At 42.6% G+C, this 12,298-nt stretch overlaps 1 protein-coding gene across 4 annotated transcripts in view; it reads left to right on the top strand.

Annotated features, from left to right (window-relative positions):
- Nucleotides 1–12,298, top strand: part of LOC127370916 (A-kinase anchor protein 2) — an 80,756-nt gene that overhangs the window by 64,508 nt on the left and 3,950 nt on the right. For 2 of the 4 annotated variants that reach the window (XR_007886308.1, XM_051413409.1), the window contains exons 10-16: nucleotides 5,874–6,095; nucleotides 6,744–7,106; nucleotides 7,998–8,096; nucleotides 8,187–8,288; nucleotides 8,457–9,900; nucleotides 10,298–10,476; nucleotides 11,314–11,352. Coding sequence is in view for 3 of the 4 variants with exons in the window: in XM_051413409.1 (XP_051269369.1) it covers nucleotides 5,874–6,095; nucleotides 6,744–7,106; nucleotides 7,998–8,096; nucleotides 8,187–8,288; nucleotides 8,457–9,900; nucleotides 10,298–10,476; nucleotides 11,314–11,352 (2,448 nt within the window). In the remaining variant the exon portion in view is untranslated. The remainder of the gene's footprint in view (nucleotides 1–5,873; nucleotides 6,096–6,743; nucleotides 7,107–7,997; nucleotides 8,097–8,186; nucleotides 8,289–8,456; nucleotides 9,901–10,297; nucleotides 10,477–11,313; nucleotides 11,353–12,298) is intronic. The other 2 variants (XM_051413410.1, XM_051413411.1) reach the window with 2 other exon arrangements.

Raw genomic sequence — 12,298 nt, 5'->3', positions numbered from 1 at the left:
TTGAGGTTTTATGGCAGGATGAGGCAGCAGGCATTTTTTATTAAAAGGTGAATACAACCAGAACATCAGTGTAACCCTCACGTGGGACTGAGTCAACAGTCCCATACTGCTGATGACAGAAGAAAATACCATTACCTCCCTTATCACCTCCTCCCACTTTCTTCAGTCATCATCTCTTCATCATCGCCTCCCTGCCTGCCGCTTTCTGTCGGTCACCTCGGTTTTGATGGTAGCAGCAGGTTAAAGGGAAAAGGGGCGAGCAACATACGCATGGAGTGGAGAAAGGGAGGGCTTGGTCTTACACAGGAAGGCAGGAGTGGGGAGCCACAGGGTGGATGTTTTTAGTGTGTGTGTGTGTGTGTGTGTGTGTGTGTGTGTGTGTGTGTTTGTGTTTGTATGAGGGCCTGCACAGACGGGGTCTTTGTGAGGGAGGGCATCTGGAGAAAGACACACACACACACATATACACACACTTAGCCCATGACATCACAGCTTACTGAGCAGCCGGCAGGAATGTTACTGAGAAAGGAGAGGCTTTGTGGAGGAGAGGAAAGAGATGGGAGGGGAGGAAAAGGAGGAGAAGAAGAAGAGGAAAGGGCTTGGCCAGGGAAAAGTCCGGCACTCCCACTATCTGGAACAGCACGGACCGAGGCTGGAGGCTGGACTGACGTGAACAGAAGCATATAGGAAAAACGGATAGAGTTTATTAAAAGAAGGCCCATACATGGTAGAAGTTATTGTAATATTACAAAACTGAAGGAAGCTTGCTTTTAATAATTACACCATGGATCTACAGATATCACTAAAATAGACAAATCTACTGTTGAGACACAGGGTACTTGTCAGAGCAGCAGGTGAGTACTAACTGCATTTAACTTATATGGCTTTTCAGTTGTACTATTTAAGGCGTTTTTATGGCTTTTCTGTAATATATAATGTAATATATTTTGTTTTGATGAGAAAAAAAGAGTAGATGGCTGCTTTCAATTGATAAAATGTAATGGCTCGTCACTTCACTGAAGTTTTTTAAACAGAAATGTGTTCTGCAAGTTTAAATTCAATTAATTATCAGCCACAGAAGTAAGTAAGTAAGTAAGAAGAAATGTGAACTGAAATACTGTTACAGAAAAGAGGAGGAAGTGTCAGGAAGAGTCCAGTCCAAACAGCAACACCCAAGCAGATGTGTTTTTATAGTCATCCTTTTTGTTGTGTTGGATTAAGTATTGATTTAAAAGTTGAGATTCTGCCGTTAAAGGTTGTCCAGATGTTACAGCATAATGTTGTGAGAACTGAACTATGTACTTTAGCCTCTGCACACTTTTGCCAGAAGACCCCACTGACTCCTCTGGCCTGATGATTATGCCAGCTGTTAGCTCCCTCATCCAGCCAACAAGCCTGTCTCTTCTGACCAACCACCCTATGTGTCAATGTAGCCCCTTGTTTGGTTTGTGTGTGACGTACCATCGCTCTTATTCAGCATCTCCAGACTGACTGCAAACATGATTAAGTCCTGGGTGGCACTGTTGGCCTGGGTTCATAATCCAGTTTGGATATGAACACCAGGCTAAACCAGCACCAGGCTCCAGTTACTATACAGGATCATATTTAGCCAGGAAACAGAGCCGGTAACGCTGACTGCACTGGGTTACACAGGAGCTTAGTGTGCGTGTCCATGTGTTCTGGGTGGAGTGTGTGCTGAGCTAATGGAAGCCTATGACGCGACATTAAAAGCATGGCAAAATGTTGTGTGTGAGATAGAGAGAAACTGAAATATAGAGTGTGAGAGACGTCAGAGTTGTGTGTTTACTTCCAGTCAGGGAGTATTCGTATTCTGGTAAATGTGTTCTAGCTTTCAGAACCCCCAGCGTCTCAGGCATGCAGCCCAGTGTGTATGTTTAAAGTGTGTATGTTTCTGTGTGTGTGTGTGTGTGTTTGTGTTTTTGTGCATCCCAGTCAGAGCATAAGTATTTCCAGATGTGATGGGAATGTCTAAAAGGGGAAGAATGAGACAGCATTTAGACAGAACCTAAGACATAATAGTTAGCTGAGTCAGATAGACTTATGACTGTATTACTATACTTGTCATGGCTTTCCACTAAATTTAATAATTCCCACCCCTTATAATGTTAACCTTACCACCCCCAGTTCAATACTGTGTCTAACTTTAACTGGTATTCCCAGATTAATATGGAATTGTTCTTATTCTTCTCAAGCTATGCCATAAAATAATAACATCATCGTAACTGTGATTTAAACTTTCTGTCCAAAATCTAACCATAAAATCAGATTATGATTACTTATAATAATCCCATAATCCTCACTCAAAATTTAACTCACAGCTAATACTAATTTATACTAATTCAGAACTCTGAAGCCACGTCCTTTTTTTTGGGAAAAACCCAACACACAAACACAGCTGACACATCGTGGTGGTGAGTGTGTGACTTTTAACACCATATTTCACATTCATGTAGGTATTACATAGACATTTATGTGTATTAACATAGTAATGACACCTTAATTGCTGGTCCAAGGGTAATAAGCACCAGAATGCTTTCAGACATTCCAACAAATCATGAAGAATTTCAGCTTTTTCATTACAGAAGAAAATCTAATTTCGTTGCATGATTTCTTTCCTCACTTACACATACGCACACACACACACACACACACACACACACACACACACACACACATTTTGCTCCTTTATCTGGCCAGGGAGGGTGTACAGTGTCCCTCATCACAAGTATTAAAGTCCGAGCCTTGAGGACAGCTAGTTATGCCTGGAATGTCAGCTCACCTCAGTGAGAGTCAGCAACACACATGTGAATACACACCTCCTATACAAATACACACACTTGTAAGAACACACTCACACCGTCATGCACTGCTGCACAATAGTGTCACACACAGACTCCTTATATTGTGTGTGTCTTTGTAGTCGAATAGCATTGCATATGAAACATTCCTGTACTGTAGTACTGTTTTCCTGAGGCAGTAACAGGATATCCTCCCCCTCTGCACTGTCCTGCCTGCTGGACACACTCCCACGCACACACATACACACATATACACACATACACACATTCCTGCACATGCACGCACATACACACACATACAGTATATAGACAGGTCAAATGTAACTAGACAGAAGACCTCGTCTGTGTGAGTGTATACACAGAAGTGACATCTGGTCTTCACGTGGTTGCTAATATCATTAACTGGGTGAAAACTATTTTGACTTGTTGATGGGCAGAGTCTGGGAGAGTGAGAAGAAAACAAACAGTTGTCAAACTGGAGATGAAAGAAAAAATACATTCCCGTCAACCTCAGCTGCACTTCTGCGTTCTGTGCTAATAAGCAAATGTGAGCATGCTAACACGGCAAACTAAGATGGTAATCATGGTAAACATTACACTTGCTTGGCATCATTATAGCGTTGGCAGCATGTTATCAAACTGAAAGGAGCATTTAGCTTCACTCACTACTGTCCTTAAGTACAGCCCCACAGAGCTGCGAGCATGTCTGCAGACTTGTTACACTGCCAGAGATCACCTGTCAGTCAGACTGTCTGCATTAATGTGTTCTTATTTTCTGTCTTTTAATTGGTATTTTGGTTGATGGGTTAGTTTTCTGTATTGTAAGAGTCCAAACTGTTTTACTTTTAGAACAAGCTTGAGAAAGTAATAAAGTGGATGTTGTTTTATATTATAATGTCATAGATTTTAACATCACTAGTCTTGAATTGGAAATTTAGGAAGTAGTCCTTGAAGAGGATGTGTTTATTCTATATCACACAGAGAGAGTATAAAGCGAGGAATTTGCATGTGACTGAGTCAGATGGGTCACCAAAATGCCCTCAGAGAATTTTCTCAGTAGAAACAGGAGACATGAGGATCAGAGGGAGGAGGAGAGAGGACTGAAGGCAGGGGTGAGGAGGAGAGTGTTCAGTTGAGTATAGACAAGAGAAGGCTTTTTGAGGAGAGGCAGGGTGTTATAATCCACCATGTGACTTCAATGGCCACTGGTGAACACTAACAATCCCAGAGAGGACAGAGGAAGCAAGGAAGGAAGGAAAAGATGCAAAAAGAGTGGTAAAGATGGGGGGGGGCAGTTAGCAGAGAAGCGGACAGGGATCCAGAAATCAAAAAGGAGAGAAAAGAAAGAGGTTAAATGGGAGTCTGGTAGTGTGTCTGAGTCTTAAAGTGCAAGAGAGAGTAAACAGCAAAGACTTTCTCCTTATGGCCCCTGTGTGCTTTAACTGAACAGTGTTCCAATTGACTGAAGAGATCCTCATTAAATCCCCACGCACACACTCTCACATGTTCCAAAGGCGGGGTCAGCAACCCCTCATGGAGGTAAACATCCTTGGAATAGAGAGGTGTAATGGGTGCAAGGCAGTAAAACAGAAAGCCAATAGAGTATTTGTTAGTGGCCTGTGTAGAAAAAGAAAGTTCAATAAAGACAGGAGTGTGTAAATGAAGCTTCTGGCTAACGGTGGGTCTGGAATGTGTCGGATGGATGGTTCACAAAAACAGAAGGTCACAGGTTTGATCCCCGCATGCCAGTACCAACGTGTCCTTTAACCCGACATTCAACCCCTGTTTGTAAATGTATTCCCTGGATACATCACACTGTCAGTGAAATGTCTACCATAACTGATACTGTAAGTAAATGAATGTGGCAGTGAAGTATGGATTATACATACGTAGTGTTTTATAGGACTTTGGTTCTCAAACTGGAGAAATATAGTAGTCAAAATCACAGTATTGCATTAACTGGTGATGATTACTATATAAGGGTGTAACATACTTTGAAGTGATGATAATTGGATTGAGAAACTGTGTTAACTGTTTGTCAATATTAGGATTACATCACTGGAAAAAAGTGTTCCTCTTTCTATGAACTGAAGTCACCTGTGCTTGTTCATAATGTGTGCAGTGCTTTTCAGTAAGGTGACATCATATGGAAGCCATTCTGTGACGTTTTTGACCTTAATCCATCAGCTATAAGTTAGAGAATCAGTTTCTACAGGCTGTACGACCAAATTTTGATTTTGGAAGACATATTCCCTCATCTGATAAAAACTATTTACGATGTGGCCTTGAGCCAGGTACTTAATCCAAAAACACATCAGTGAAACTGCTCTGTGAACAGCTAAGGCTGAGAAGATACTGGGAGTGAATGTGTGTAATATACTGAATGTGAGGCTATTAATCTTGAAATATCTTTAAAGCTATAAAGTAAGTATCTTTGCTGACAAATCCCTTGCCAATGAAATTAAAGTATTAAGTTACAGTTTCTTGAAAGTGATGCCAAGTAGGAACAGGATAAAAAAACTTAAACACTGTTTAATGGACACGTGCTGTGAAGAGGAGCATAATATTTTGGTAAAAACTGTCATATGAATTATTTGCCATCCCACCTGCTAGTTTGGCTCATGTCTAATAGAGTAACCTAGAGTAAAGAAGAAACCGGAGGCATGAGAAGAGATAATTTGCCAAAATATTCAGCATACTGATTCCTTTAAACAAAGATACAATAGTTTTCAGTACTATGGAAGATTGTTGTCTTTCTGGTGTGTCCTAAAGAAGCAGTATGGGAGTTGGTGCCCCCTAGTGGTGGGAGACAGTCAGAACATACTCCTGCTGCAGAGGTTTAACTCTGTGTACTACTGCAATGCAGACCGACAGATTTATGTGTGTCTGTATGAGGTGTGTGTGTGTTTTAGGGAGTAGGAAGAGTCTGACAGAGTTTCTTTTATTTTCTCCTTTGAGCAAACATACTTTTTATTAAAGTGACCATGAGACTGTGTACAACTTCTCCATGCAGTATCTCTGAACCTTGTGTCTTTTCTTTGCTTGTTGACACAGAAATCGTGGCGGGCAGCCGAGGATGTCAGTGACACAATACCAAGAGAGCGAGCCCTGAAGAGTGTCAGTTTCCAGGAATCGGTCAGCGTTATCACTGACAGGCCTGCAACCATGGAACTGGAGAGCCAGCAGATCCAACATGGCTGCCTTAGCAGCCCCAGCAACCGAGCCCACAATGCAGTTGGTGTGAAAGTAGAGACTCCTGACAGCGAGGTGGTGCAGGTATGCAGGCTCTCTGAACAAGACCCGGCTCAGATGTTCAATTTCTTGTTTTATTTTTTCTGGAGTGGAGCAGGTATGAACACCAAAAAATGAAACTTGCAGCAATTTATTTTGAGCTGAGCAGAAATTGTTCTGTCTTCGTCACAGTCCTAAGGATTTCCTAAGCCTCTTTTTTCTTTTATGTGTTTCTTATTGTCTTTTCTTTTCAGCAATCTCCCTATTATTATTTATCTAAACAGACAGAGGCTTCCTCTGCTACAGCTATATAAGTTAATTTGGCAACAATTCCATAGCCTTCCATTGAAAAATAGAATTGGGCTGTACGCCATTTACTGTAGCAATTTTGAATAATGTGCCAAATATTTATACAATAAAAAATGTGATTTTAGTTTTGTTTGAGTCCCAAATACCATGAATCCAGGTCAACAATAACATGCTAAGTAAACTTTCCTTGGAACAATAATTGTTCATCCACTTACTGTTTTTGTGTCTCTGCCTTCACTGTCATGTCCAGAGATGCATGGTGGAGGACTGGCTCCTTTATTGTGATAAAACACATAATTATGGCTATATGTATGTTTTTATGGCTTCAACTTATCTGCATAGTATAGTTGTACACAACACCAATTAGACTTTCTGTGTCAACAGGAGATCCGCTATTTGGACCAGGTTTTAGACGCCGCCTCAGAAACACCCACCAACGGAAATTCTTCTCCATCAGACCACACCAGATCAATCAGCATCGACGGAAACGCTCCTTCTGTCTGTGTGTCAGCCTCCTCTCCTATCAGTCACCAGTCAGTCGTTGTGGAGGGGCAGAGACAAACCACATTCCTCCACCAGGAGGACTCTGCTGTGAGGACCAACGGGCATGTGCAGGGTGAGGAGTCGGGGCGCAGCGGGGCAAAGTTTGAGCTGAGAGCGTTTCAGGAGGAGAGACGGCCAGCAAAACTCTTCACCCCTGGAGAGGAGCAGCAGGTCAGAGTGACAAGGAGACGACCCACAGAGGAGGTAAATGCATGTTAAATAAGGTGTCAGCTGTAATAAAAACAACACAGTGGTGATGCTATTGTGAATATGATTCTGTGATGACAAAAATGTGGATTAGTAAGAGATTTGAGGAAAGCTCATGTGCAAAACCATTATAGTATTCCTGAGTAAGTATTTATTATGTAAACAGGCATAAATCAGTCCTTAAATGTGTCCCTTTAAAGTCAGAAAGTGATTATTGCCTTTTGTCCATATTTCCATATTGTATTAATATTTATCGATCCTTGTGTAAAATGTTTCAGGGATCTGAAAAATGTTAAAATGTGTGGAAATATAGTCTTAGAGTGTTGAGTGAAAAATGCTCAAAGAATATCTTGGGGCAGTATTAGGTTATATGTTTGTACTTTCTTCATCTCCAATGTTATATGAGCTATGACCAAAATCACAGCATATACTGCATATTCTTTACTTACCACAACGTAATGTAGGCCAAATCATGAAATCAGGAAAGCGCCTAAAGGGAGGGAATTTTGAAATTAAGAGTGTGTCGTAACACAAGCACATGATGTGACTGCCGGGCCCAAAAGGTCAGCTGTGGTCAGGTCACCGTCCGATGAAAAATAAATTCTGTGGAAAAAGGGATAATTTTCAGTTGAGTCACATTGTTTATGACCCTATGACAAGGTAGTTGAGTATAACATGGCTGACTCAAGGATAATACAACTGTTTGGCGAGGCACTGGAAAGCATTTATTCCCTCTATCAACTGCCAGGAGCTTTTCTCCTGTCTTAATTATCATCTAAGATGTGATGAAAAGCTAATTCTAATGGATAATTATTAAGAATGCTCTCTGTGCATATTCTTATTCTTTTCTTTTCCCTTTTTTTTCTTCTGGTTTGTTCTCCCTGTCAGGTTCAGGAGCTGGAGCGTGAGCGCCAGGAGCTGATCAAAGACCAGGCAGTGAAGAAAAACCCTGGGATCGCCCAGCGCTGGTGGAATCCTCCTCAGGAGGTAGCCTCCCATTAAATCTTTGTTTTCAGTTTTAACTCCAGTGACGTCCTGAGAAACTGATTGATTGGTTCTTTGGTTCATTCATTCAAGGTCCCTTTAGAAGAACAGCTGGACTCAGAGCAGCTTGAGTCTCTCAAGAAATACCAGGAGAGGAAACAGCAGAAACAGAATCACACTTATGCCTACACACAGGTACACACACACACACACACACACACACACACACACACACATACATTGGCACCATACCATTCTGAAGCAATGCAGATGAGTGTTTGTTTTCCGTATCACCTTTAGTTCTCCCCTTTCTTTAGTTCTAACTCTCTCCTTTGCATTCTGTCCTCCCATCTCTATTTGCAGCCCCAGGTGTCAGGTCCTTCCACCATGGTGACCTTTGACCCAGAGCTAGAAAGGAAGGTGGACATTGTGGAGGAGCAGATTGACTTCTCGTCTGCCAGGAAGCAGTTTCTGCAAGGGGAAGCAACCAAGAGGGACGTAGCTCCTCACATATACTCCGCCAAACCCTTTTCCAAATTCGTAATCAGGGGCAGCCAGGGCAGCAGTGACATTGTTGCGGAAACGGGGGAGGGTCACGTGACCTGGTCTGATGAAGGAATTGCAGGAGAATTTACTTGTGCACGCGCTGTAATGACAATCCTGCGCGAGGAGGAAGAAGGGAAGGGCCACTTCCATCCAGAGGAGTCTGACTCAGGATTAGATGAGTTATCTGTCCGTTCTCAGGACACTACTGCATTTAGCTTGGATAATGTTTCTGACAGCGGGGCTTCGCTACCGCCTACCCCGTTGCCACTCACCCCAGTTTCACCGCCTACCCCGCAGCCCACCACGCCAGTCAATGGGCAGACCAGTGGCAGTCCAGCAGAAGATGATCTGGAGTACCAGGCAGGGGTACTTGTCCAAAATGCCATCCAAAATGCCCTGGCAGCTCAGAATGGAGACGAGTGGCAGCCATCTGACTTGAATTCTTCACAACTGAGTACCCCAGTGTCTCCATCCTCAGCGTCTACAAGTAGCCCAGTGCCAGTTTCGTCCTCTCCTGTGTCTTCTAGTGGAGCTCCCAGTCTCCAATCACCTGCGTCCTCAAGTCCTGCTCCATCCAACCTGTCCCCTCAGCCAGAGAGACGGCCCGAAGTAAGAGTATATTCTGAAGAGAAGCCCTCAGAATCACAACAGGCTCCGCAGCAGCAGCCCTCCAGTCCAGCACAGCAACCACAGCTCCAGACACCTTCTCCACCTCCTTCTCAGCCCATCTCACCACCACAGAGACCCAAAGACGGAGGCCCCAGGATCAAAATCCAATCGTCTTACGCCAGAGCCCTCGCCTCCTCAGCCTCTGCTCCAGCTCCAGCTCCGGCACCTGCCGCAGCAGCTCCAGTTTCCAGGCCAACCCCAGTCTACCGTCCCCCTTCTCCTCCAAGCCCCGAGAAACCAGAGTTCAGCTACTTCAGTAAATACTCTGAGGCCGCCGAGCTGCGTAGCACAGCAGCAGCACCACGAGCCCCTGAGGTCGAGCCAGCCAGTGGGCCATTCCGCCTGCGCTCCAAGAAGCAGAGAACTTTGTCGATGATCGAGGAGGAGATCCGAGCAGCCCAGCAGAGGGAGGAGGAGCTGAAGAAACAGAGGGAGACACAGCCTGTTGTTATCGTCCGCCCCAGCAGCACTTCCAGCAGCAGTCATGGAAACGTGAGGACGGGGATGCGGCCAACCACCATTTCCCCAGCAGATAAGATGAAGAGCAACAGCCTGCCAGCCAGACTCACACTGACAACGAGGACAGCACCAGGTTAGTCTGTACTGTAACTATTCGCAAGGGTGTTTCTCATGTGGTCCCTGAATGAGACACCTTGTACAAGGTTGCCACACTAGCAGCATGGCACTGAGGATGCTTAAAATGAGCAAAACAAATAACAATTTACAGTGGCACAAAAAAGGAGGATAACAGCCTTTTTTCATTGTGGACACTTGTCATACTTGTCATTGCAGGATAAAGCACAGGTGTAAGTCAATAAGGGTTCCATTCAATCGAAGTGTGTCAGTAAGCTATAACAGTGATCAGTGAAATAGCAGCAGTTTGTCTGTTGTGTACATACCAGTTTTAATACATGAAACAGCTGCTTGGTGTGATCAGGATAAATTGATAAACATGTCTCTAATTCCATGTGTTCTTCTGTGATGTGCAGGAAAGATCGAGAAGGTTCGACCTGCACCGCCTGTCTCACCTTCGCCCTCAGAAGGAGCCCTGTCTGACGCCGGCAGCGAGGACTCTGGAGGATCACGGCCCAAAAACTTCATGCAGACGCTTATGGAAGACTATGAGACACACAAGGTGAAGAGGAGGGAGAAACTGGAGGACAACAGTGTAAGTATATAAACCTAAGTTAGCAGAAAGAAAGGAAAACTGTGTACAAACTCTATTCAAGACAACAAGTGCATTTTTTATGGATTTTATCTAGCATAATGTTTGTTGGTTGGTGCTAAAAAAAAATCTACTTACTATAAATAAATAAAATATAACTAAATAAATCTGTATAATTTTTTTTCACAAACTGACCACAGAAATATGATTGCAGCTCATCACACATTAAATGCTTGTTGGTTCATTGGAATTTAGTAATGTCAATAAGATTGAATGCTTTCATCCGTGGCCTGTGGGTATGAGCAAATACTGTACAACACCAAAGGGAATTTCCCAGCCTGAAGCAGGATATGAAAGTGAAAGTAAGGCACAGATGCTTGGGGATTTCTGTCCTGACTCCATCTTTTCACAATTTTTGTATCTGAATTCTTCTTTTCTAATGCCAGACGACATCTGCCAACGCATTATTGTTCAGGGTTACGTCCCTTTAGGCAGGAAGTATTGCATTTTGGCAGATTAAACTATAAGGGCTACAGTACAATTTCATGGTGGAAAAAGTTTCTTAACCAGAAAATGCAAACAGTTTCACTTCTCCATGTTTACTTTCATAATTCATGAGCATCATACACTCCCTTTAACTTTCACATACAAGAAAAGATACACCTACAACCACTAAGAGACCACACACAACAAATGACATTTCATTCATAGTTTTCAAGATATTTAACTGAATTTATCTTGAACATGCAGCAGGGTTGTTGTTGATCATGTTGTTTCTCCATAATGACATCACATGTGTTGACTATGTGTACTGTTGCTTCTCTCCTGCTGGTCGGTCAGTATGCCCGTTTGTTGCTGGCTAACGAGGTAACCAATGAGGTACCTGTCACACGTTCTCACTCCGTTAACTGCCTTTTTGACAGACCTGGGTCAGAGAAACTTATATATATAAATATATATAAATATAATACATTCCTCTGTATATTTAGACTGTTTCTGTAAAGATAGAACTGATGGTTTTATAGGTTAGACATATCCTGTATCACATTTAATCGTGTCCCCCTGAGGTCATTAGTTTTCATCAGGGTTATTTCCAGTTCAACTATGAAATAAGAGAAAGTTTCCACATACAGATGAGTCACCAGAGTGGAGATTTCCACTGGCAATTGTTTTTTTACTCTCCATTAAATGTACTCAACATTGTAGGTGAGTCAGCAGTAAGAAACACAAACTGTGTCACTTCAGATGTGAAACCGGTCCAGGAAATACAGACGAGGATGATATTATCTTTGTTTAAAACCCTAGGCTTTTATATCTGATCCCAGGTCTGCTTAAGGTCTCACTGCCTTACTGTTCTGCTCTGTGGTGTTGGTGCTGCATGTGCTTGTCCATGGATATGGTGTGACCTCTGACTCCCCCCCACTCCCATGCACAATGTTATGCTCTTGCTCTCTGTATACATAATCAATACTGTATGTGCTGTATTATATATATATATATATATATATATATATATATATATATATATATATATAGGTTCTTTAAAATATAAAGGTAACGGAAAATGATTGAAGGGTAGTTTTATAAATGTGCAAATGGATAATAAACCTCCAATAATTAGACTTTTTTAGCTAATGGTTTTCTTTTAAACACACAGCATGCTTCATCAGAGAAGTATACACCTATTAATAGAAATGGTGTGATGTGTTGTACTTCTTGAAGCTTGAGTAGGATTCAGTGATGTGAGAATCATCAACATCACAGTAGCACAGTAGTAACAAACCTCTAGACCCACAATCCACCTCACCTTCACCCTGGATTCCTG

Source organism: Dicentrarchus labrax, unplaced genomic scaffold, assembly GCF_905237075.1.
Source record: "Dicentrarchus labrax unplaced genomic scaffold, dlabrax2021, whole genome shotgun sequence".
Taxonomy (NCBI): domain Eukaryota; kingdom Metazoa; phylum Chordata; class Actinopteri; family Moronidae; genus Dicentrarchus; species Dicentrarchus labrax.
This window is presented reverse-complemented; position numbering and strand designations above follow the sequence as displayed.